The sequence below is a fragment of the Arachis hypogaea genome, chromosome 11 (assembly GCF_003086295.3).
Source record: "Arachis hypogaea cultivar Tifrunner chromosome 11, arahy.Tifrunner.gnm2.J5K5, whole genome shotgun sequence".
Lineage (NCBI taxonomy): Eukaryota > Viridiplantae > Streptophyta > Magnoliopsida > Fabales > Fabaceae > Arachis > Arachis hypogaea.
In genome coordinates, this window is record NC_092046.1 from 7,780,887 (window position 1) to 7,808,164 (window position 27,278).

Consider the following 27,278-nt stretch of genomic DNA (forward strand, 5'->3'; position numbering starts at 1 on the left):
TTTTTTGGTTTGGATTGGAACCTAGAGCACAATCCAACACTTTGCACAATATCGGGTCTAGAGGAAGTTAAGTACATAAGAGAACCAATCATTCCTCTATACCTAGTCTCATCAACATCTTTCTCAGTTTCTCCCTTATCTAGTTTTGAATTAGGATGCATGGGAGTTCCCATAGGTTTGGCATTTCCATACCAAATTTCTTAACTAATTCCTTGGCATACTTTTCTTGATGAATGAAAATACCTTTTTCACTTTATTTAATCTACAGCCCAAGGAAAAAATTAAGTTCACCCATCATACTCATGTCAAATTCACTTGTCATGAGTTTTCTAAAATCAGAACAGAGGGATTCATTAGCTGATCCAAAAATAATGTCATCAACATATATTTGGACTAGAATAAAAGAATCATTAGAATTCTTGATAAATAGAGTTGTGTCAGTGGTGCCTCTTTGAAAACCATTTTTCAAAAGAAAAGAGCTAAGTCTCTCATACCAAGCTCTAGGAGCTTGTCTTAAACCATAGAGAGCTTTAGATAATTTGAAAACATGATTAGAATGCTCTTTATTTTCAAAACCAGGAGGCTTCTCCACATACACTTCTCTATCTATCACACCATTCAAAAATGCACATTTCACATCCATTTGATATAATTTAAAACCACAAAATGCAGCATAGGCTAAGAGAAGTCTTATGGCTTCCATTCGGGCAACAGGGGCAAAGGATTCATCAAAGTCTATTCCTTCTTCTTGGTCATATCCTTGTGCCACTAGCCTTGCTTTATTTCTTGCAATGCTGCCATCTTCTCCTAACTTGTTCCGAAATATCCACTTGGTTCCGATCACTTTCTTTCCACTTGGCCTTGGAATCAAAGTCCACACTTGGTTCTTCTCAAACTCAAGAAGCTCATCCTCCATAGCTTTAACCCAAGAAGGGTCACTAAGGGCTTCCTTGACATTTTGAGGCTCCATTTGTGAAAGAAGGGCAATATTTGATCCTTCATTTGCCTTTCTAGTGGAAGACCGTGTTTGCACTCCATGAGAAACGTCCCCAATGACAAATTCCTCAGGATAATTCTTCAAGAATATCCATTCACGAGGTCTGGTGGATTTGGAGGCAGATCAGATACCAAGGGATTCTGGGTGCTGCTGGCTTCAGGATTTCCTTCAGATTTATGAGACAAAATGGAATTGTCTCTTGAATTTTCAGCAGTTGCAGTTCCTGGTTCAGTTTGACCAGAATTTCCTTTTTTTTTTATTTTGAGTAGTTTCATCTTCCTCTTGAGCTTGATTTCCTGCATCACAATCTTCCAAAATGCTTTGCACCAAATTAGTATCACAAAATGTAACATGTATGGACTCCTCAATAATCCTAGCATCTTGATGATAAACCCTATATGCTTTACTAGTTGTGGAATATCCTGCAAACAAACACTCATACGCCTTTGGATCAAATTTACCCAAATTATCCTTGTTATTTAAAACAAAACATTTGCATCCAAAGATGTGCAAGTAGTCTAAGTTAGGTGGGTAACCTTTCCAAAGTTCATAAGGGGTTTTCTTCAAAAATTTCCTTATGATTGTTCTATTCAAAATGTGGTAAGACGTGTTAACCGCTTCAGCCTAAAGGAATTTTGAGACATTACTCTCACAAAGCATAGCTCTTGTTATCTCTTGTATGCTTCTATTTCTTCTTTCCACAACACCATTTTGTTGTGGTGTTCTTGGACAAGAGAAGTTGTGAGATATTCCAAATTCATCACAAAAAGATTCAAATAAATTATTTTCAAATTCAGTTCCATGATCACTTCTTATAGAAGAGATTTTTAAATCCTTTTTATTTTGAATTTTCTTGAAAAAAGGTTCAAAGGCCGAAAAGGCTTCATTTTTGTGTGCAAGAAATAAAACCCAACCAAACCTAGTATAGTCATCCACAATTACTAAACCATAATGTTTACCACCTAGGCTTTGAGTTCTTGTTGGACCAAATAAATCAATGTGTAGCAACTCAAGTGGTCTTTTAGTGGAGATGTCTTCCTTTGGTTTAAAAAAACTTTTTGTTTGTTTTCCCATTTGGCAAGCATCACAAGTGATGTCTTTGTCAAACTTTATCAAAGGAAGGCCTCTTACTAATTCTTTCTTTACAAGTTTGTTTATTTGAAACATACTTGCATGGCCTAATCTCTTGTACCATAACCACTTTTCAGATTCTTTAGAGTGAAGACAAGTTATATTTTGATCCTTTAGTTCATCAAGAGTAAGTCCATACATATTAAAACGCTTGGCAACAAACATCACTTCATTTGTCTTTTCATTAACAACACAGCATTCAAGTCTTTTGAAAATTACTAAATATCCTAAATCACACAGCTGACTTATACTCAAAAGATTGTATTTCAAACCACATACCAAAAGTACATCATCAATGAAAGTAGATTGCTCATTACCTACTTTTCCAACAGCAATGATTTTACCTTTACCATCATCTCCAAAGGTCACAAAACCTCCATCATACTTATTTAGTTTGATGAAGTAAGTTGACCTTCCAGTCATATGCCTTGAACATCCACTATCCATGTATCACATGTACTTTTTGTTCTTGGATGCTAGGCAAATCTGCATGAAGAGTTTCAAGTAGCCTTAGGTATCCAAATTAATTTGGATCCTTTGAAGTTAATCCATCTTGGTTGCCCAAGTGCATTGAAATCACAAACGACATTGTAAACTTTGTTTCCTACAACTCTCTTTTCAATGAAACATTGTGCATATGAGTAACCAAATTTCTTGCAATTAACACAATAATGTTCTGATGTGTGTCGCTAAAATTGAGGTGAGTTATATTACTTGAAGTGATTAAAAGGTTGAAATTTTTTGGTTTTTGGAGGAGATGCATTTCTTTTGATAAACTGATTTTTGTTATAATTATTCCTCTTTGCAAAAATATTTTCACCAGAATTTTTAAAAACCTTTGGATTTTTCGAAAATGAGGTTTTGTTGTAAAAAAGTGGTTTCTTGAAAGCTCCCTCATTTTTCAAAATGTATCCCAAGCCTGGCCTGTTTCAACTCGGTTCGGTTCTTGGTGAAGTTTCATTTTTACTTGTGTATACTTCATCAAATTTTTCTTCAAATGCTGGAGCATATCCAATACCAGATTTGTTTGGTATGGTTTTGGTATTTGATGAAGAAGCCACAAACTTTATAGAGGAAATATTGGAAACTGCATCTTCCTTGGCTATGTAGCCTAAACCAAATTTTTCAAACAATGGTCTTTGTCTTGCAAGAAATTTGTCCAAGTTACTAGAACTTTGAGCAAATTTTGCCAAGTCACCATTCAGTCTTTTAATCATGTCATTTAATCTTTCATTTTCAGCAACTAACTCATGAGAAGGATCCACAATGTGCTTTCCTTTTAACTTTTCAAGTTCAGATTTTAGAAATCTATTTTCTTCAATAATGTCCAAAGCACATTCTGTTTCCTTCACTTTTTCTTTTAAAAAATTATTTTTAGCTCTTAACACATCTCTTTCAGATCTGCACTCATTGTATTTGTCAAGCAGTTTTGAGGTGTTCAAGGTGAGATCATCAATAATAGCATGTAGATCATCTATAGACAAGTCAAAGTAATTTACCTCATCAAAATTTTTGTTTTCAGCCATGAAACAGTCTTTGTTTTCACCTTCAGACTCTTCTTCCTCATTGGAGTCATTCTCGAGATCCTCCCAAGCTGCCATGAGCATTCTCTTCCTTTCCTTCTTTCTTTTGTCCTCCTTTTTGAGCTTTGGATAGTTTAGCTTAAAATGTCCAGCCTCCTTGCAATGATGACACTTCACCTTGCTCAAGTCGATCTTGTGCTCTTTTGAGCTTGAACCCTTGTATTTTTCTTTGTTCTTTATCATCCTTCTAAATCTCCTAGCAAAAAATAAAAGCTCATCATCTGAAATACCATCACTAGACTCACTCTCTTTTGGTTCTATTTTTGACTTGAGGGCTATTCCCTTTTTCTTTGAGTTCAGGTTTGTGTGTGTGGTTTCATAGGCAAGGAGTTTTCCTCTCAGCTCATCATAGGTTATGGGACTTAGGTTGTTGCTCTCGGTTAGGACAGTGGCAGTGGTTTCCCATTCTTTTGTGAGACTTCTAAGAAGTTTTCTCACCAAGGTTTGTTCTGTATAGTTTGTACCCATAGTATCAAGGTTGTTGATTATGATTGAGAATCTCTCAAACGCTTCATCAATGCTTTCTCCATCCTTCATATTAACATCTCGTACTCTTTTCGCAGCATATCAATCCTCATTTCTTTGACTTGTTTAGTGCCTTCGTGTGTAACCTGGAGTTTTTCCCAGATTTCTTTGGTTGTCTTGCATCTAGACACCTTCCGGTACTCTTCAAGGCTGATAGCACAGTGAAGAAGGTTGATTGCTTTAGCATTCAGCTCCATCTTCTTCTTATCATCTTCATTCCATTCAACTTCTTCTTTTGGAGTCACCACTCTATCAGCACTTGTTTTTGTTGGGATCTTGGGACCGCTCACAACAATTTTCCATATATTGTAGTCAATAGATTGGATGAAGATCCTTATCCTTTCTTTCCAGTAGGCATAGTTCTTCCCGTTGAAGAAAGGTGGCCGGTTGTTTGACTGGCCTTCAGTGAGGGTGTAGGCAACTATGGTTGTGCCCAAGTTGTTCACCATTGGATCTTTGCTCCAAGCGGTTAAGCTTGATTCTTCAGACCTTAGCTCCTGATACCAATTGAAGGTTGTGGTAGGCTTAGAGAAGGGGGGTTGAATATATGCCTTCCTTTTCAGTTGTTGTTATGACCCTTTAAAACAAACTTTCAATCCTGATTCTGTTTGTACTCAGCAGCAAAAATTTATGAGACAATTTATTTTTGTCTCATGAATATCAGAAAACAGAACACAGCAGAGAAGAGAAAAGCTAACACCAGTATGTATCCTGGTTCGGTTGCCTTGTGCTATGCAACCTACATCCAGTCTCCTCCACAACAGTGGAAGAATTTTCACTATAGTTAACAGTATTACATACACCAATTTCACAGGATTGACCCAATCCTTTCACACTCAAGTTCTAACCTAACTTGACATTGGCTATGCTAATACCTAACTATTCACTCTTAGTGCTAACCCAACTAAGAAAGGGATACCTCACAGGTACAAGATACAAGACATAGACATACCTAAAGAAATCTGAAAATAACTCTAGACTTTTCTCTCAAGTGTATCACTCAGCTTTTTTCCACTCATAGCTTTTACTTGAGCTTTCTCACAATGCCTTTTCACTCAAGAAATTACAGAAAGATAAACATAGAAAAGTACATTACAATCTGTAAAACATGAAGGAGATTGACTTCATCAACAGCCTCTTCGCTATGTGCAAAACCAGATTTGCAAACCTCAGCTTGAGTTCTTCAGTATTGGCCGAATGCTTCTTTGAAAGAAAGCATTATCCAAGTAGAGGAACCTCTTTTCAGAACACAACTCTCAAACTCTGGTTTTCCCTCCTTGCTTCTGAATGAGCAGAAAGTCTTCTTTTATCTCCTTGCATGTTGCTTGGTTTTTCTTCCAAGGTCAACACCTTGAGCCTTGAGCTTCACCAACCCACAGATTCACTTTTTCTCATTAAACCTTAGAGTAGAAACTTTGCTTCTGACTTTTTCATCTTGACCGAAATCCATAAACCAGCAACCACAAGAGTCTTCCAATGGTCAACTTGATCTGAGCCCTTGAAACCCAACTTGGTCCCCAAGTCACGTTTAAGACCGTGGATATACAGCAGAGAAGAACAGAAAACAACTTTCCTTTGTATCCCATTTTGGACAGAGCAGAGAGTTGGGAAGAAGAGAAGAAGATCTTATGCATGCAAGAGGAAATAAGTTACCTTTAACCTAAGCTTGATTTGGTTTGGATTTTCTGATTAGACTTCTGTGTTTCAAGCTTAATCCTTCTCTCTCTTGCTTCTTTGGTGACTAGCTTAGGGAAGAAGCTCTTTCTCTCTTTCTCACTTTTCTGATTTTTTAATTTGACTGAGACAGAGAAGAAAGAAACGTTGATTTGGTGAAAGCAAGTGATGAGAGGGAATTGAAATTCAATTCGGGCTTGGATCGGGTTCTACTCAAGTTCAGCCCGTTGTTGCCTTGCCTTTGCTTCTTTGAAGAATTTAGCTTGAGATGAATGACTTGGGCTTGTTTTTATTTTTACTTACCATTTAGCCCATTTGCAGATATATTTTGTTTGATGTTGGGCTGCTGCAACACTTATTTTTGGCCTGCATCACTTATCAAAAATAATCAAAACTAATTGTGTGATTAGTCCACTAATCAAATGTTTGTCATCATCAATTTTATTAATTAATTTCTTAACTCAACATATTTCTAATTTTGATTTTTTTTTGTGTAACGACCTATCCTATCCATCTTAAATTCCTAATATCAAGATGCAAAAAAAAAACATCTTCTCTCCAACAACATCAGATGCAAGTAGAATGATAGGTAGGTAAGTTATTTTATCATTAACTGTGTCATACAAAAATAACAACAGCATAAACAATGCAGTAAACAATGCACCATGGGGATACAAATTATATCAGAAGCTAGAATATATACAACAACAATTATACAAATTAACCAGAAAAAAATGTAATTGAAGAAGTAGGGACGAGTGCTTATCAAAGAAGAGAAGACGGGCGAGCAGCAGCTTCGAACCGATGACAACGATGAAGAGAGGTACGTGCTTAACGATAAGGGCAGAGATGACAATGCAACCAGTAGCTCCGAAATAACCTTCAGGCGACGCGAGGATATGAGCAGTCCTTCCACGATGAGAGCTGCGAGAGGCGAGGGCTTTGTGTAACACCCTACTACATAGAGTTTTACGCTTAAGTCGTAGAAAAGAGGTAGTGTGGTGTTACAGACCTCTAATTAGAAAATAGTTACATATAATAGTGAAAAGAGATAATATATACTAGGAGCCTTGAAAAACGGTTAAACAAAAATCACAAAATAAAAAGCACAACGCTCAAGAAAAAGAATTACTTGCGTGCTAAGAAACCTAAAGGTTCAAGATATAAATGAATGAAAGAAGGAAAAGAGAGTAAAAAATACAATGAACTAGCTCCTGACTCAGCCTGTGAAGCCAAAGCTGGTCGAAGAATATTTACATATATATATACATAGGTATCCTAACTACCTAAAATACAGAATAAGACCCTAACTCTCCTACAACCTCTATGAAGAACAAAATAACAAGTTTCTTGGAGAGCAAGCTAAGTACATATATACATATAAACAAACTAAAAACCCAAAATACAATCCAGGGACTACTCCGCTTCAGGAAAATCCGGACGCCTAGCGAGGAGCCTCTCGACCTGCATCTGAAAACAACAACACAGTATGGGGTGAGAACCGGAGGTTCTCAGCATGGTAAAGGTGCCACGCGTATAATAAATAAGGTCCTGAAAATGCCAGAGGTAATCCTAGAACTCCATCGTACAATTATAAAGCTTAATTTCTAAACAGAAACCATGAAAAGGGGTAGTAATCTAAGCCCTCCTAAACTTATTCACTTTCAAACATATCATAAACACCAAACCATTCCATCCTTCCTCCAATCCTCCATCATCCATGAATCAGCAGAGACAAGCAACCAAACAAGTTCACGCACAAGTAGAAGCAGATAGTGCGAGTAGCAAGTATAACAGATAATACGATATATATTCAGTTAGGCAATCTCAAGTAATGCATAGCAATCAAAACAAACAAATTCACATTATGCATGCCTATCCTATGGCTGATGATGCTCATCTGTCAGTTATCTAGCCTACCCGACAAGTCCAAAAACCTTAGACTGTCCCCCGTCGCGCATCCCCATGAGTCTATGCACAGATTTCACATTCATTCATCATTCAAATCACTCACTGGGGGCTATCCATACCCAGGAATTTATACGTGTCCGGTCACCCTTACGACGTAGGGTCAACAGAGTATCGAGATTCAACCTGGAACACGTGGTGGCAAGTCACGGTTCTTACCCAGGGAAACTTGTATCTTAGATATCATCATTCATAAGGCATTTCATTTTCATAATGATTATGTAATCATTTATCAAGCCATAGCATTAAACTTCATTTAACATTCTCATCTTCTTCAACTAATTCATCATTTTACCTCTTACTTCATTCCCAAGTTATCTTATTTTCCTAGATTCAACTAGCTACTGGATTTAATACTATACCATAAGTCTAAAAGGAAGGAAAATGGAGGTTTAGAAGTGAAAATCTGGTTTAAAACACCAAAAACCTAATTTTGCAGCAAGTCAGGGCCACGCGTGCGCGTGGGCCACGCGTGCGCGTGGGAGTGTGAAAAAGTAGCACGCGCGCGCATTCCCTTACCATGCGTACGCGTAGGTGAGAACAGCATGTCACGCGTACGCGTGGGTCACGTATACGCGTGGTAATGCATGTTGGCCCATCACGCGTACGCATGGACTACTCGTGCATGTGTATTTTAAAATGTCACGCCAAGCGTGTGCGTGGGCCACGCGTACGCGTGGATTTGCGTTTTCTAAAAAATTTACAGATTGCCCAGAAAGCTGCCAAACCAGTTGTAACCATCCTGCATACACATTTTTCACACCAAACTTCTGTCATCCATAACTTTCTCTACAGAATTCCATTTTCCACAAACTTTATATCAATATCAAGCTTATTAAACACTCTTTAATTCAAAACAAATCTCATTTGTATTCAAAATTTCAGGAGCAAGTTATGGACTTTCAAAGTTTATCAAAAACCACTTTTTACCACATTTCACCAAACCTCATTTTCTTACCAAAACCACATTCCTTACCTATATAACCTGTACATTTACTACATATCAAACTCCATTTCATTGATACTATCTTCTAACACTTTAATATCCACATCAATTCATAAAACTCACATATTAGTCAAAAATCCACCCCTTTCAACCATAATCTTCCATCTTTAAAATTCATTAATAACCACCCATAAATCACCTTCAACAAATCAACAAGCCATAACCACAAAATTTCATTAACATATGTCAACGACTCCATCAACTCCATCACTAATCATTCCAAGAACACTTATTCAATACCAACAACTCATGCTCGTAAATATCAACACAAACTCAATTCCAAGAACACCTATTCAATAACTTCAACAACTCATGCTCATAAATTCCAATACAAGATAAATCATAAATCTATCCAACATTATTACAAACCTAATCATTTAATGCATTTAACCATTTCAACTTAACCTATGGTTCTCTAGCCCAAGTTTTCACAAAACCTTATATGTTAAACGCGCGAAGCCTAATCCATACCTTGGCCGATCACTTTATTTAATCCAAGGCAGCCCCCCAAGGCATAACACAGCCCCTCAAGCTTAGAGAAATTAGCCACAAGCTTAGTTTCAATCACCACCAAGCCTCCACATGCTTACTTTTTAATTCCAAAGCTTACATATAATCTTAATTCATACCTAGTTCACATATATATTCCAAATTCAGATTTTACATAATGAAATCAAAATTGATTAGGGTTTAGGTTACTCTTACCGTATCCACACGCATAATAACTCAAGCCCAATAAGCTCCGCAAGCTAAATCGAACCTAGAACACCAAATTGGCAAAATCTCACTATAGGATTTCAATTTCAAGATTAGAAAAGGGGGTAGTAATTCTGAGATGGAATTGGAGCTTACCGGTGAAATTGATCCAACAAAATTGTAGAGCTTAACGCGCTGGACGCGTGGCCGCGAACGATGCGGCGATCGGAGCTCAAACAAGGAAGTTATGATGGTTGGAAGGTTTGATGAGGGTTAGGGAGCTCTCTTCCTCCCCCAACCTGTTTGGCGTGTTTGATCCAAAAATGGGGAAGAAGGTGATTCTGTCCCCTTTTAATTATGGGTTTGGTTGGACCCACGGGCCCGATTCGGGCTCCGGTTCAACCGGTTTGGCCCATCCGTCCCAATTTTGGGCCAAATTTTTCGAAATTGGTATCAAAATTCTCGTTTTGAGAAGCTCTATCCTATTTTGATATTAGTTTTGCATTTTTAATTTTTCTAATTAAAATTTCCTTTATTGACTAATTATTTACCGATTTTAGTGGGGTTTACATCCTACCCACCTAATTAGGAATTTTGTCCTCAAAATTCAGAGTGAGTTACCTGAAAAGAGGTGTGGGTAGTCCTTCCGCATCTCTGACTCAAGCTCCCAGGTATGCTCTTCAATACCAGCTCGACTCCAAGCTACTTTCACCAAAGAAACCTCTTTCCCGCGTAAACGCTTGATGCTGGTATCATCAATCCTAATTGGAGTTACTGGAAGCATCAGATCTTCTCTCACTTGAACTGATTCTGATTCTAGGGCATGACTAGGATCAAAAGTATATTTACAAAGCTGGGATACGTGAAACACGTCATGCAGGTTCGAAAGATATGGTGGTAAGGCGATCCTATACGCCACTGGTCCAATTCTCTTCAGAATCCGAAAAAACCCGTCCTTGCCATTAATCCAAGTCCTAAGACACTTCGGTCTTAATCCCTTAATCTTACTCACTCATTGATTCCATCTTGTTAAAGTAACCTTCTCGAGTTCAGGACTTCCTTGGTTCGTATATCTCTTCTGTCGGCTTTTTATAGTGAGAATGTTAACTCGAATTTGCGTAGCTCTTCTCCGTTGTCTCGGCTATTAAATTCAGAAACTAAGATATTTGATGCCCTAGTAATACAGGGGCATTTAGCGTTCTATGAAGCTCCATCTCCTATCCTAGTCCTCGATGATCTACTTTGAAATCGATAATTACTCTTCCTTACTTCCGGTGTAGAACCTTCAATGGTTGCAGCATTTCGATTTATGCTTTATTCTTTATTTCTGGCTACCCAAAAGTATCTTCTTTGATTCATGGTACATCTTGGAAGTTTCAGGGTAAATTTGAAAATCCTCTTTTGTAAGTTTCGGAAAATAGTTTCTCATCTCAACTTTCGATCTCGACACATAACTCTCTCTTGGTATTTTCCTGATTCAACCGGCTTCAATACTTTTAGTAGCTCTTTATCGTCATTATTGCGCTCCCTCAGTCCTTGACTCTACGATCTCTATTTCGGCATTGGACATATAAATCTCTTCTTAATTCCCTTTTGTTTACCAGACTTCGACATCTTTGGCGGCTCCTTATTGTCTCGTTACGCATCCCGTTCCTCATCGATGCCACGTTGTAACCTAGCAATAGATTTAGACCGACACTTCCAACCGCACTCTCACTCTTCCAACTTAGAACTTTGACTCATCTAACATTTTCTCCTTTGGAATTATCGTCCAAGAATCTCTTAGAAACTTCTTGCTTAGGGTGTTTACCATAACCTCACGACGTTGCATCTGCTCGCATCTTAAGTCTTCCAATAATACATCGTAGTCATTCCCCAAAGGGTTCATCAGGCTTAAGTGTTATAAGCATCGGCATAAAGATCAATCTTCTTTCTATGGCTCGAAGACTTTCATCGGATCCTGGTATTTCATTCACACGGTGCACCTCATTACATCTATTTAGTCACGAACGATACGATCGGTGAGGATTAAGGCTCTAAATTCCCTAGGAATGTCACTGGTTCGTTTTTATGTTCAAAAGTCTTACTTTAAAGGATTGTCACTCTAATAGTTGCATCCAAGAGTTATGCATAACGCAACTCCAATACGAGTTGATTTTTCAAAGAAATGTTATGTTTAAAGAGACGAACGAGTAACACAAACTGTGTTCACAAGAAACCAAAATAAAGTCTAGTATACAATTAGCCGGAGTTGTACAGAACTAATGGAATACACAAGAAGAGAAACCTAGTTGCATCTCAGGGAAGAAGTTCGAATCAAATCTTGAATAGAAAGAATAAGACATGTCGAACTAAATAGGTTCTAGTTGGCTTTAAAAGAATGTGAATTTCCACAAGAGAACAACTCCACGTACCGCAGGTCTCTAGGATTCAAAGATTATGTGATCATCTTAGGATGAGTTCAGGCTTATTTCAAAAGAGACAAGTTTTATACGAGTAAGAAATAGAATCAGAAGAACGATGAATTGGGCTTTTACAGGAAAAAATTTAAGATAGAGTTTTCAATGGTAAGCTGTAGAAGAAATATTAGATTAAGTCGTGAAAATTAGTTGGCATACTTTCGCAAGGAAACACTTAGTTGGACGATTCTCTCTTCCAGTACTCCCTTCACTCGGTCCTGAGTTCTACTGATTATAATGATGTCTTCACTTGTGATGCAATCAACACTAATCCAGCTTTCGGCATTAATTCTATCGCAAACTCACGTTCTCTCGCTAAGGTGGAAATTTTGGTACATCTTCAAGAATGGCCTCGGAAACCCTCTCGTATAGGAATTTGGTCTCACCTCTACTTATCTCTCAATCAATTAACAACTAAAGGTTGAATTTGCTCTATTATTCTTCCTCGAAGTCATGTCACTGGATTTCAAACGGTAATTCCGCATAGCTCTCGACAGTTCCAATTCCTTAGGTATCATCAACCCTGCTTCCACTGCGTCATTCTGATTCTTATCCTTCAAGAATCTAGCCACTCCTCTAAGTTAGCTAAGTATCGCTTCATCTTGACAACTAAAAGTCTTTAACTAATTATTTGGCTCGAACTCTACGATCATCAAAACTTGTCATGCTTCACAAATAGATCATACCTGTTAATGATATGCAAGGTAGCTAAAAACTCTGCTACTAGTTCATGGTTATCTCAAGTCTGAGAATCGAATTCGACTGCATCCCAGCATTTCTTGTGTGGACAGTCTCGAGCTGTATGTCTATTTATTGTTTTTTTTTTTAAATATTTGTTCTAAATTTTGACATAAACAGGAAGAAAAAGTTCGAGTACAAAAATATGTAAAATACAACAAAACATTTGTATCTCACCCTTTTTTTTCAATTATTATATCAGCACAGAACTCACCCATAATATAATATAATATCTAACATCAAGATTGTTCATTTGGCATAGTCATCGAAACAATAAGATATATATATATATATATATATATATATATATATATATATATATATATATATATATAATTAATAGAATGTCTTATGCCTTGGGGAACGAAATGAAGAAATGTGAGAAAGAGAATGATTCTCATTACTGATTTCTCAATGCAGAGGAATATATATATATATATACGCAAGTAGTGAGGACAGAAAAATAAAAGTAGCTAACTTGATTACATTAGCATCTAACTAACTAATTAAATTAAGCATGTGTCGTAATATCCTTACTCAAGTTGGCATGTATATATTTAACATGCCGAACTTGAAAATCAAATTGGTGAATTGAGCTAGAGATACATGTTTGGTAAATACATCAGCTAATTGGTATTGTGTTCAGACGTGAATAAACTTGATGAAACCTGTTATGACTCGTTCTCGAACAAAATGACAGTTGATCTCAATATGTTTAGTCATCTTCTAGAATGTGGGGTTCGTAGCAATGTGGATAACGGACTGTGAGCGACATAACAGCATAGAAAGGAGGACTTCACCCCAAAAATCTAACAATTGTCCTTAGAGCCAAGTGAGTTCAGCTGCCACTGATGCAATGGCTTGAAATTTCGATTCAGATGAGGCTCTTGAAATTGTTTATTGCTTCTTCGATCTCCAAGACACAGAATCGCCAATGAAAACACAAAAACCTATCACGCTTCCCCTAGTATCTAGGCAGCCAGCCCAATCCGCATCCACATAGGCCATTAGTCTCATATCCAATTTTGCAAAAAATAGCAGGCCTTGCCCTGTTGTTCCCTTCAAGTATCGCAACAAATAATGGAGAGCATGGAGATGTGTGGAATGTGATTGTGACCAGAACTGGCTCAATGTGAAAACTACATAGGTAATGTCAGGACGCGAGATAGTGAGGTACATAAACCTCCCAATGATGCTCCTATAGATCACTGGGTCATCCAGAAGTTCCCCATCAGAAGCACTCAGCCTCAAATTAGTCTCTGTGGGAAGTAAGGTAGCCTTTGCATCATTAAAATTAGTGTCCTCTAAAATGTTTAGGGTGTATTTACGCTGGCTTAAAACAATCCCTTCAGGTGATCTTGCCAATTCGAGGCCTAAAAAGTACTTAAGGTTACCAAGTACCTTGAGCTTAAAGAGGGATTCAAGAATCTGTTGCACCTTGCATAACATCTCTTTAGATGGACTAGCCAAAATTATTTCATCCACATAAACCAGTAAGTAGACTACTTTGTCATCAGCACCATAAGTGAACAAAGTAATCTCGCTTGGATTGTTTGAAATTGTTACAAAGTAAGGCCGAATAGAACTTACAAAACCATTGTTGCAAGGCTTGCTTTAAACCATAGATTGAGTTGTTTAATTTGCAAACAAGATTTGAATCTTTGGTTTTGTACCCAAGGGGTAGGTCCATGTACACTTTCTCAAATAAATCCCCATTAAGGAACGCATTATTAACGTCCATTTAAAGAAGAGACCAACCATTGGTGGCTGCCAGGGAGATAAGAACTCTAACTATTATTAGCTTTGCACCTAGGGAAAAAGTGTCTTTGTAATCAATGCTAGCTTGTTGATTATAGCCCTTAGTGACTAAACGGGCTTTGTATCTTTCCACAGACCCACAACTTTTCACTTCACTTTATAAACCTAGTGGCACTTAATTGTGTATTTCCCTTATGGCAGTTGAATTAATGACCAAGTTCTAGTATCTTCTATGGCCTGAAGTTCTTCATTCATGGCTTTCTCCCACTCTGGAAATTTCACTGCTTGGTGATAAAAGGCAGGTTTAGGGATGTCAATTACGTCTGCCACAAAACTGAGATGAAGTTAGGACAAATGTTTAAATTGATTGCTGGAAGTTGAAGGACAGAGGCTAGTGTTGTGACATTGGTAATATTTGAGGTATTAGGGTGAGGGGTCCTAGTAGCTAGGTTTGGACGATTCTCTTGGTGGTGGGTTAAGTGTGGGATTTTGGTGGGAAGATAATTCTAGTGAGCTAGCTTGGTTGTCGTGCATCGAGATAGGGTGAGGTGTTGGTATTGAAGGAAATATGTTTTGGATCACGTTAGACAAAATAACATCCAGAAAGTTGTCAATGAATGAGAAGGTGTTGGAAGCTAATTGGGCAAAGGAAAATTCTGTTTCAACAAAGGTGACGTCTCTTGAGATGAAGAACCTTTTCTTTTCTAGATCATGCAACCTATAACCTTTGTACCCAGAAGGATAGCCAACAAAAATTGACTTCACTGATATTGGTGGCAGTTAGAATGCATTCTTCTTAAAAATCAATTGGTGCCTTGGACTGAAAAAAAGATCTCTAGCTACATTCAGCAGGTGCTGATGTTTCTTTAAACAACGGAGTTATAATTTGGCCTTTTTTTTTTGTGACAGAGAAAGAAAACACAGAAAGCAATTAAGTTGGAGAGGACATCTCCTTCCTAATGATCTCCTGAACAATAAAACAAGGGACAAGGTATTCTATATAAGGAAGATTATGACGTGCCGCCGTCCTTGCTAAAAGATCAGCAGTTGTGTTTGCCGTTCTCTGGATCAAATGAACATGAACCACCTAATTCCGTTAAATCATCTCAGCAATCTTCAGAAGAAGATCATTATAATCCCTTCACATTCCCGCAAAATTTTTGGTGATTAAAAGATAAGCCTCCAAGAAATCTGTTTTACAAAAAATCTCAATATTCCCACAATCCCAGGCCAAGCAAAGATCCCTCCAAGTGGCATAAAGCTTACACCAAGTTATCGGACCTATTGAAATGCTTGCCGAACAGCCTATCAGCCACTTGCCAGAATCATTTCTAAGGACGCACCCAAAACCAACAAGATGTTGTTGTTCAAATAGGCTTGCATCGCAATTAAGTTTCACAACATTTAAGGGATGAGGACACCAGGAATCAATCAAAGAAGGATGGGAGGAAACCTTATTAGTGCACTTAACAATACCATATTCAGCAAGCGTGATGACTTTTTCCATGTTCCAACTTTCATTTGGATTGAAAATATCATTGTTCCTATCTCTCCAGATCCATCAGAAAAGTAGTGCAAGATTCTCTTTTTTTTGTGTCTAAACATGCATAGAAACAAAGCAAACACTATCTGATATCCGAACGGATGATTTGCTAAAAATTAACACAAGACCCAGACCAAATAACATGATTAGAGTTACTCTTGGCACCATATCTAACCATCCAATCTACAGCTCTATTTGCTTTCCGAGACACCCACTCAACATGAACAAGCCAAGGACGAGATAAAAGCTCCTGAATCTTGTGAACTAAATCTGTTACTTCAGATGAATACCCACTCATAGGATCATGCATGATGGGCAGAATATCAAGGCAATCTGTTTTACATATAATATCCCTCAAACCGCAATCCCAAGCTAAAACCAATTCCCTCCAAGCAGCAAATAATTCACATCTGATGATAGACCAAAGAAGAATGCTTCAAGAGCAACCTGAGATCCAACCTCCCTTAGAATCTCTAATAATACACATGAATCCCGCTAAATTTGAATCCAGATTTAAGTTTGCATCACAATTAACTTTAAAATTGTTGCTTGCCGGTGGTTCCTAACACAGGTAATTTTGGAGAGACCTAAAGGCATTATTTCGATTCCTGTAAATCTGTAAGTCCTTGGCGATAATTACAGTCAAGGCAACAACCTTGTGGTCTGTCCAAGGCAATGGCGGAGTTTTGTTAGGGCAATGGGGGGCCATGGCCTCCCAAAGGTTTTGTAAAAAAATTAATAATACTTCTTCACATAAAATAAGGTTAGCTTAGATGGTTAAGTTCACATATTTCCATCTTACGTATCTGTGTTTATCATTCACTTAACTTTTTATTTTTGTGTGATACCCGGCTAATAGTCTCATACATTTTTATATATTATTTTATTTTTAGAACACTAAAAGCTGCAGTGTAACTAGTAGTATGCCACATGCTAATAAATAGTCATTATTTTATTTTTTAAATCAACATTTCTAACTAAATGGGCCGGGTGAAATCGGGTTTGGTGTGACCCAGACCCGACCCGAAATATATACCGGGCCTATTTTTAAGACTCGAACCCGACCCTAGACCCGATGAAACCTATACACTTTCGGGCCACGATTATACCGGGTAAAAACCGGGTGAAAACCGGGCCGTTAACATTATATTACCTTGATACCTTCTTGTAAGTTAGCATGTAAAAATATCCAAATTTCCAAGACTCCAATCATTATTTGACATGGTAAAATTCACTTAGAAATATATACTAAGAACCAACTCTTCCCTAAAATTAAAGCATAACCATAATCAATACTAATATTGTCTAATAACACCAAATATTTAAATCAATACAAATAACACAAGATTATGCATTAGTCTAAAGTCTTATGCATTTTAAACATAAAATATTAACTTATAGTCTTATATATAATGACTAATAACACAAAATATTAAGGTTTACAACACTTAAATTTCACATAATAATAGCCATCATCCATCACTAATAACACAAAATATTAATTATATATGATGACCGGGCCACCGGGTCGATTTCGGGTGACCCGAGCTATGGCCCGGACCCGACCCGAAATTATGACCGGGTCTATTTTTGAGACCCATACCCAGCCCTAGACCCGATGAAATCACACCAAATTAGTCCCTAAAGTGTTCGGGACCGGGCCGGGTCTTCGGGGCGGGCCGGGCCATGCACACCCCTACTAACCAAGTACATCCTAAAGAAGACATGTACTAGTCAAAAAAGAAAAAATAAATGTATTAGTTATGAGTTGCGACCTCCGTGCCAAAAATATTAAAAAAATAAAAAAAAAAATCAAGACTTATAAAAAAGAAGGATCTAATTAATTTGTTTTAAGAGTATATTTTAAAAATATAATAATAAATTTTTTTAATAATTTTAATGTATTTAATATATTAAAAACGTAAAATAATTAATTTTTATGATAATTTTATAAAATATTTTTTTTATGATATGCTTAATCTATGTGCTCACAGTAGAAGTTAGTAAAACTCTCTGTGCTTGGTCAATGGCTCAATGCAGCCCATAAATGCCTTCTATATTGCACTTGGATTTCAGAGTTGTTAGTCAGTAACACCCTAGAGGAAAGAGGGTGCTTCACCAATGCAGTCATCTTAAATGCCTTTTATATTGCGCTTGGATTTCAGAATTGTTCTACTTGTGTCATTGTGTAATTGAGTTCTTGTGTCATTGGGAAAGAAAAATATTACATATTGGAAATTTTACACTTATACCGAATAGAAAGTGCTATATCTCGAAAAGAAAAAAATTGTTTAGAGTGAAAATGATGGTAAAGTAATAAAATAATATTTTAATCATTTTTAAATTTATAACATTTATTATTTATAAATTTTATTATCTTGATTTAAGAATGATTAAAATATTATTTTATTATTTTATTAATTTTTTTATTTTAAAAAAACTTGATACACACTGAATCACACCTCACTTGCTATCAAATGTGATATGAACCCCAATTATATTGGATTTAGACCTGCTCTAATAATAAATGGGATATGATACATTGACTTAGAAAAAGATATTCCAAAGTCTAAAAAAAGGTAAAGCCACAAAGTGAGAAACTAATTACCACTAAATTTGCAACTTCTATCATGTAACTACTTAGTTTTAAAGGCGAGTAGATTTTCATTTTTTTTACTTTACCAACTCTTTTATTTTAGTCCCATTTGCTTAGATACCATAACATGTCATTTATACAACTCCAATTTGAAGTTTTCCATACCACAATCTCCTATTTTGGCTCATGAGTCTCAGCTGCCACTACATTTTTAGAATAAAATGTTCTTTATCTATAATGAGTGTCAAAGTTTTCAGGATTACCTCCTATCATTTCATTTAATTTTATCCTCCAATCGTTCAGAATATTTTAAAACTTTTAACAAAGAATAAAAAGCACAGTTTAACCTCTTTTATCATCTAACTGCAAAGCAAAATAGCAGTTATTAGCTAAACCACTTAATAAAAAAGCAATATTTGCTATTAATCTCATCTCACTAGCAGAAGGAAAAAAAAGGCAAATGAAGATAACTAATATAATATTTCTAAAACAAGCTTACATGAGTATCTCTCTGATTCTATTTTCTCCGGATACAATGAGTATGCAAAATTGTTACATGAATAAAATACAGATAAATCCCCCCCCCCCCCCTTTTTCTTTTTTTTTTTCGGTAGGCAATAAAATACAGATCTAAATGTACAAATATCAAACACTGCCACCAAACTGAAAATACCTTTGATGACCACTAAAATGGATAAATGAAACTGTAAAAGAAAGCCCTAATTCTTTTTCTCTTCTAATTTGTGATCAATTGATCATTTCTAAAGATACACTATGAGCAAAATCACAAACCAAAAAGTGAACTCCACTAAGGGCATGTTTGCGAGATCTGCTTTTGGAGGGTAAAAAAAGGAAGTGACAAGCTTGAATTTAAACTCTTACCTCTCCGAAATCGAAACACGGGAACAAACCCTAACAGAACCGCAAATATTAACACAGCTGCTCCAAACTTTACTTGCAAAGAATACACAATCATAGACAAGAGGAGAGGCTTAGCTTTCTTTCTGCTTGGCTCTGTCTTTAGGTTCTTCAAGAACAAATTCAGCATACAAATCCTTCAGAGCAATCATGACTGTAGTTATCAATGGCCCCATAATAGCTCCCTGCAGAATAACACACTCCTTCGATCAATTTAACAATGTCATGGAATACAAGAAAAGTCTATCTATACAAGTTGATATACAGATTAAACCAAACATGATCAGAATGATGCCGTCAGAACTCTCAGGAGTTAGAATCTCTTGGGAATTCAGAATTTTTACCGGGAATTATTAGTAAATCGATACATCCCATTCCCTCCCCAAAAAACAAAATTGAAAGAAAAAAAGAGTAATGATATACCCTCCTAATCGTCTTCCTACATATCCTCCTAAATTCCTAAATAAGGTTTAAAAAGCGAAAAATCAAACGTGTTTATTATGCCAAAATTATAAAAGCAACCACATTTTTCTCAATCATGGTCACATGAAATGTTCATTGGACCCTAAATGCTTGGCACATTATATCTTAAAGTTGCTAACAAAAGGCATAGCCTACAGAAGTCCATATCACAGTAGCCAATTCCAAAGCTCAGAAAAATAAACATGACAATATCAAGTTATGCAGTTAGACTAGTCTTCAAGCCTAAAACAAAAATCTTCCAAGTGAAGTAAGTTACTGTAAAATGCCTAAATTACTAATACTTGATAATTGTTAAATTCTGAAACAATATCAGCTGATTGAAACCTTTAGCGTGACAGCCTAAGAAGCTCGAACTGGTTACATAATTATCGGAAAATGAAATCATGGTGTTTAAATATTTACCTCTAGTGGTGATGGGAACAATGTCACTCCCCCAATGATGCTAAGTCCAGTGAGATATGCACTATTTCCAGGCACATCTTCCAGAATTTCGGATGAACCATAATCCATTAGGAAAAGGTGAATACAAGACAAAACAATGGCCACAATGTATCTGCCTTCCAGCACCAGTTGCATAGCTGCTGGTATAGTTGCAAGCCACGATGGAAATATGGGCAACAAAGGACTAATGAAGGCAATCACAGTCGACATGTACAAGAAATGAATCTTGTATAGCCGAAACAACAACCATGTAACACATCCTTGGAAAAATGCTATCTCGGCTGTGGCCAAAAGGACTCCTGAAATGGCTTTATCCAAAACCTCCACACATCTGACCCTGGTGGAGCTTGAAATCGGAAGCATACACATCACTTGTTCTGTTACTCCACCGGACTCTGACGTGATGAGATAGTACAAAACCCAAATAAACACCATTGACTGAGACACAAAATTGAAAACCTCTGCAGCTCCAGAGATTATGGAATTCGCAATGGAGAACATGAACTTCGCACCACTACCAAACACAGTTCTGCTACTTGCAAAAATACGCTGCGACACATCAATCCCTTTAAAGGCAAACCCTTTGGCCTTAACAACTAAATCCTCGCGGGTGATCACAAGTTCACGGAAAAGGCTATCCAATTCGGCATAAATCTGGCTCCACTCCCGGTTCCTAACCCGGTTTTTCAAACTCAAGAACTTCTCCGTGTACGGCGAGGGCTTCATCAAGGCCTTTGTCTGTGCAGATGAGTTCCCAGAGCTAGTCACCACGAAATGCTTAATCCCGGTAACCAACTCAGTCATATTATACTGCACAGCCAGACCATCAATCTGATCTGAAACCGTCTCATAAAACTTTGTCGTGTAACTATCCATCATCCCAGCAACATCATTCTCATCCATCCACTTCTTAACACCAATCCTCTCAGCATAATTGCTCTCCTCCACATGCATTTTCAGCGAAATGACCGCGTCTTTCCCTTCAACGCCGATCTTATAAGAGAAAAATATGACACCAACCAAGAACCCAACACTCATACCAACAATTAACCCAACAGCAACAGTAGTCTTCAACTTCTTCAGTATCCCTCTGGTGAAAAAAGCACTAATCGCACTCCTCCTAAAGCTGCTACTCCTAAAAGAACTCAGAGTCGACATAGTCGAATCCACGTTCTTTGAACTGAACACAAACCCTAAACCTAACAACGACAATGCCCCAAATCCACCAAGCCTCTCATAAGCAATTATAAAAATCCCAAAAGAAACAAGCAAACGAAGCATATTGGAGAAACCGCTACGCTTCTTGGCGGTAACATTAACGGATTTTGGCTTTCTAGAAACGAACCTGAAGGAAGCTTCTCGAACCTCGACAAGTGTACCGACGAAGACTCTGAAAACGGAAACTGGAACGGCGAGAACGGTTTCCGTTAGTCCGAGTTTTAACGGCTCGGACCAGAAGGAAACGAGGGTTTCTTGAATTCCTCTTAGTGGAATTGAGCATAGTACGGCCCATTGGAGGGGTCTTAGGTATGCTTCTAGAAGCTTCGAGACGGCGTAGAGGATGAAGATAGCGAAGGCAAGAAAAGCGTGCGCCATGGCTATGTAGAGTGCGAGGCGGACCTGGGGATCCCCGGAAAAAGTTGGTTTGGAGTCTGGTAGTGGTTGGCAGGGGTTTTGGGGAGGGTGCTGCGGCGGCGCGTGGGGTTGAGGGGTGGAAGTGGGTTTTCTGGTGGAGGCGGATCGGAACATTTCTTGCCAGGGTGGAGTGGAAGTGTTTGGTTCGGAGTATGGAACGAGTTCCATGCTGATGCTTCAGCAGAGAGAGACAAGTGAAATGTAAAGTGTGCTTTCTTTTCTTTTTCTTTTATTTCTTTTCTTTGTCAGAAAACAGGAGGGGTGTTAACTTTTACCTCTAAATCAACTTTCAACTGTCAATGACAACCCAGATGATGAAGAATCAATGGTTTCGGTTTGGTGGTTGTTCGGTTGTTCCATATTCTTTTTTCTTTCCATCTCCACTCTCAATCTCTAGTGATTTAATTATTATAAATTTGTTTGTTGAGTTTAAAACTTTAAACGTACAAAACCCTCTTCCGTTTTAAAAAAAAATAATAAATGTGTTGTTTTATAAGTAAAGTATCGGAATAGTGTTGGAAGATTACCATTTTTTAATTAGTCTTCGAAACTTTTTTAATTAAATTTATTTTTTAAAAATTAAATTAGTTATGTTGGTGTTTTTGTTCTTTTTATTACTAATTAGGTCGAATTTAGACATTAAATAATACTACAACACATACATATTAGTTTTAATTGATGACTAATTTGATAAGTTTATAAAATTATATCAAACAATTCTAATTGAGATATTTCAATATCTCTTTTTTCTTTTTTCCAAAGTAAGTTAATTTTATTCCAATATCTCAATATATATTCTCTTTTAATTAGGTTTTAATTTAATCTAATTTTATAAATCTATCATATTATTATATTAATAACCAATCTAACACGTCAATAACTTTTGACGACATTAACCAAAAAAATGATAAAAAGATCAACATGATTAATTTAAAATGGATAAATTTAATTAAAAAAGTTTTCAGAGATTAATTTAAATAACAAATAAATAATTTTTTTAAGATAAATTTAACTATTTATTAATTATTTATTTATTTTTAATTTATATTTTATATTTTATTATATATTTAATATATGTGATTAATTTGATTTAATTTTACTCTAAAATTTTGAATAATTTTAAAATTACTAAAAATAAAATGTATATTTTATTAAAAAAAAATTTTGACGTTAGAATCTTAAAAGTTAAAAGCTCTGAACAAAGTTGTCTTTCTTTTTTTTTTTTTTCAAGGTGGTGAATAGGTTTATTATTTTATTTTAGTTAATTAATGGTTGCTTAGCTTTCTGCCTTTCTTTTACGTGTAACGTGTGGACCTGTTATGAACATGGCGGGGTTATTGTTATTCAAAACAAAAACAGGCAACAAGAAAATTGCAGAATAAAAGAAGGGAGTTTTCCTTCTATTGGTCGGTGCCTAATCTCTATGCTCAATAATTTATTCACACGTTGAACGAGAAATATTATATTATTTATAACTAATATTATATTGATTAAGGAAGAGTAAACATCGGTTATTATCTATTTTTATGAAAGACAAAATAATTTCTAAAAAAAAGACACTTCAAATTTCAACTTTTTTTTTATTTGAAGATGATCTGACTGTTACAAATATCATGTCATAACTCGGCATTATGACTTATAACTTGGTCATATAATACAAAATTCGGTGTTACACGTTACAAATCGAGTTCAACAGTCTACATGCTAGAATCAAAACGTCAGAACCAAACATCATCACCCATTAAGCCTTATTATTATTCTTCAAATCAGACAGATACATAACTGACCTGTCTCACTCCGCATATAAAGGTATAACATCTTCTCCTTAAGAACACATTGAATTCTCAATACTGACTTAAACTTTGGAGTGCCTTTGCAGGTACACTCCCCATTGTTTCTTGCTCACGCTCTGCGCAATTGGACATCCCCTCAGAGTAAAGCTCGGACTTCCCCAAGGCTCAAAGATCGGCACCAAAGATAAAAACTCGGCGTCGATTCCCAGGAGCCGAGCTCCCCATCAGGTATCCATACAAGAACAATTGGCGCCCACCGTGAGGCCGAGAATATAATTCTTTCTTTATATCATCGGCCTCGACGTTCTCGCCTGAAGCCATGGATGAACAACTTCCACCCACACCATCTGAGCTTCTTCAGATGGTGACCGAGTTACGGCAAACGAACCAGCGCATGGCCGAAGAGAACCAGAAAATGGCAAACCAGATTGCTAATTTGAATAATACCCGAATCGAAAACAACAATGATCGACAAGAACGAGCAGAAGAAGTCGAGCATCAGTCAAGGTCAACGCATGTCTCTAAAACTGCTCGGCACGAAGAAGAGCAGCTCGAGCATAGTGAAGAAGCTTGGCCAGATGACGAGGACGACAACCTAGAAAGCTCCCCTGAACCGTTCACGGCCGAGGTGATGAATTTCGTGTTACCTAGGAGGTTCACTCTGCCGACCACACTAACCCCCCTATGATGGGTAGGTGATCCAAAGAAATACCTCAAAAAGTTTATGTCGTTGTTTTCCATCTTAATTAGATGGTCCTGCACTTGATTGATTTTGTTCTTTGCCTGCAGATTCTATTTCTCGATTTCAAGACCTATCAAAACCCTTTGAGGAGCCCTTTGCTGGATCGGCCATCTATCTACACGACTCCAATTATCTAAACACAATCAAACAGAGCCAGCACGAAAGCCTTAGAGACTACATGACGCGCTTCACAAAGATAGCTATGAGTATACCCAATCTCCATCCCGAGGTGAAACTGCACGCAATAAAAAGCGGACTCTGACCAGAAAAATTCCAAGAGACCATTGCCGTAGCCAAACCTAAAACTTTGGCCGAGTTCCGTGGAAAGGCAAAAGGTCAGATTGACATCGAAGAACTCCGACAAGCTCGAAAAACAGAGAAACTACAATACAGAGATGACGATAAAACACGAGACAACAAGAAAAACTTCAAACTAACTCCCCGATATGATTCTTACACTCAGTTCAACACCAAGCACGACGACATCATCAAGGAGATCTTAAATTCAAAGTTGATCAAGTCGCCAAGAAAAGCCGACAGCTATCCAGATTCAAAAGGCGCAGACAGATCAAAATACTGCTCTTTTCATCAAAAACACGGACACAGTACTGACGAGTGTGTCATCGCCAAAGATCTTCTGGAGCGGTTAGCTCGGAAAGGTCACCTCAACAAGTATATCGGCGGCCACATACAACGATGAGCACCCCCCTCTGGTGACCAGAGCTTGGTAACACAGCACGGCCGAGATAAAGATCGACCGAACACCAATCGTACAGACCAACCAAGACGTATTATTAACTGTATTTTTGGAGGTTTTGTAGGTGGAGGAGCAACAAGCTCAGCAAGAAAGCGGTCTTATCGAGTTATACTTTCCATAGAAGCCGATCAAACTCAACAGCAGACACCTCCACACTTTCCTCAGATAACATTCCAGACATCCGGTCGTGATTTCCCTGCAGCTCGGAGAACTCCTAGTCAAAAAGGTTTTACTGGACCCTGGGAGCAGTGCTGATGTTCTTTTTTACTCCACATTCCAGAAGATGAAACTGAGCAGCTACATCCTCCAACCTTCCACTGGAGACCTGGTTGGTTTCTCAGGTGAGAGAGTCCCGGTTATGGGCTCTGTGTGGTTACAAACCACACTCGGTGAGTTTTCCTTATCAAAAACTTCAGATATTCAATACTTAGTTGTTGACTGTTTTAGTCCTTACAATTTGATACTTGGACGACCTTTCTTAAATAGGTTCGGCGCCATAGTCTCTACAATTCATCTCTGTGTTAAGTTCCCTTTGCAGGATAACACAATTGCAACTATACACATTGACGCCTGAGAAGCCAGAGAATGCTACAACAACGGTTTTAAAAGACCTAACCAAAACATACAAGCTCCTGTGCACAACATCGGCAGCCAGGATGACCTACCAGCTCTGGCCGACCTTGATCCGAGGGCAGGAACCCTTGAAAGACCAACCCCGACATAAGACTTGCATAAAATCTATTTCACAGATAGCTCAGACAAATTCACTTATGTTGGTTCCACATTAAGTTCAGAAGAGAAAGCCTCATGCCAAGCATTTTTACAACAAAATACTGACCTATTTGCTTGGACTCCTGCTGATATGCCAGGCATTGATCCATCCATCATATCCCACAAGCTGGCATTAGATCCGTCCGTCCGACCTATAGCACAGAAAAAGCGGAACCTCGGCCACGACCGCAAACAAGCCTCCCTGGAAGAAACCAAGAAACTCATCAACACCGGCTTCATCCGGGAAATCAGATTCACAATATGGCTGGCGAATGTCGTTATGGTAAAAAAACATAACGGTAAATGGCGCATGTGTGTTGATTTCACTGATCTCAACAAAGCATGCCCCAAAGATTCATATCCTTTGCCATCTATTCATTGCCTAATTGATAATGCATCTGGTTATGAAAAACTTAGCTTTATGGATGCATACTTTGGCTATAACTAGATCCAAATGCATCCATCCGATCAAAATAAGATAGCCTTTATTACTAAATATGGAAACTATTGTTATAAAGTCATGCCGTTTGGCCTTAAGAATGCAGGTGCAACATATCAACACCTAATGGACAAAGTATTCGCAAAACAGATCGGCAGGAACATTGAGGTCTACGTTGACGATATGGTCGCCAAAACGAAGATCGACAACAACCACCTTGATGACCTCGACTTCATGCTCACTAGCCGAGGTATTGAAGCAAATCCAGAAAAGTGCCGAGCTGTTTTGGACATGACAAGCCCACAAACTATCAAAGAAGTCCAGCGGTTGACAGGGAGACTTGCTGCACTCTCTAGATTCTTACCCTGCCTAGCTTCTAAGTCTTTATGTTTTTTCCAAACTTTAAAAAGAAAAAAGCTTTCCAATGGACTGATGAATGTGAACAAGCGTTCACAACCATTAAAGAAACTGTTTCAAACTCACCAATTTTACAAACCCCCTTCAAGGAAAACTATTATTCTTATATTTATCTGTCACTAACTGGGCTGTTAGCTCCGTGCTTATTGCAGAAAGGCAAAAGCAGCAGTTGCCGATCTATTTCATTAGCAAAACGCTATAGAATGCC

At 37.5% G+C, this 27,278-nt stretch overlaps 2 protein-coding genes across 2 annotated transcripts; both read right to left on the reverse strand.

Moving 5' to 3' along the window:
* Positions 1 to 13,674: 13,674 nt before the first annotated feature.
* LOC112720907 (uncharacterized mitochondrial protein AtMg00810-like) lies at positions 13,675 to 14,226 on the reverse strand. The gene has a single exon (XM_025771998.1). The coding sequence runs from the start codon at positions 14,224 to 14,226 to the stop codon at positions 13,675 to 13,677; it is 552 nt and encodes a 183-aa protein (XP_025627783.1).
* A 4,909-nt stretch (positions 14,227 to 19,135) lies between these two features.
* On the reverse strand, positions 19,136 to 22,616 carry LOC112720115 (uncharacterized). Its single transcript, XM_025770940.3, has 2 exons — positions 20,478 to 22,616; positions 19,136 to 19,777 (listed from the first exon to the last, which is right to left on the reverse strand). The coding sequence occupies exons 1-2, from the start codon at positions 22,317 to 22,319 to the stop codon at positions 19,667 to 19,669; spliced, it is 1,953 nt and encodes a 650-aa protein (XP_025626725.1). The 5' UTR covers positions 22,320 to 22,616; the 3' UTR covers positions 19,136 to 19,666.
* Between the last annotated feature and the right edge of the window lie 4,662 nt (positions 22,617 to 27,278).

Bases quoted from the DNA above. Each gene is read 5' to 3' on its own strand.
- LOC112720907 (XM_025771998.1), bottom strand. From the start codon at position 14,226: ATGTTATGCAAGGTGCAACAGATTCTTGAATCCCTCTTTAAGCTCAAG.
- LOC112720115 (XM_025770940.3), bottom strand. From the start codon at position 22,319: ATGGAACTCGTTCCATACTCCGAACCAAACACTTCCACTCCACCCTGG. The intron at 19,778-20,477 runs GTAAATATTTAA...GTTATTCTGCAG, and splicing joins TGTTCCCATCACCACTAGAG to GGAGCTATTATGGGGCCATT.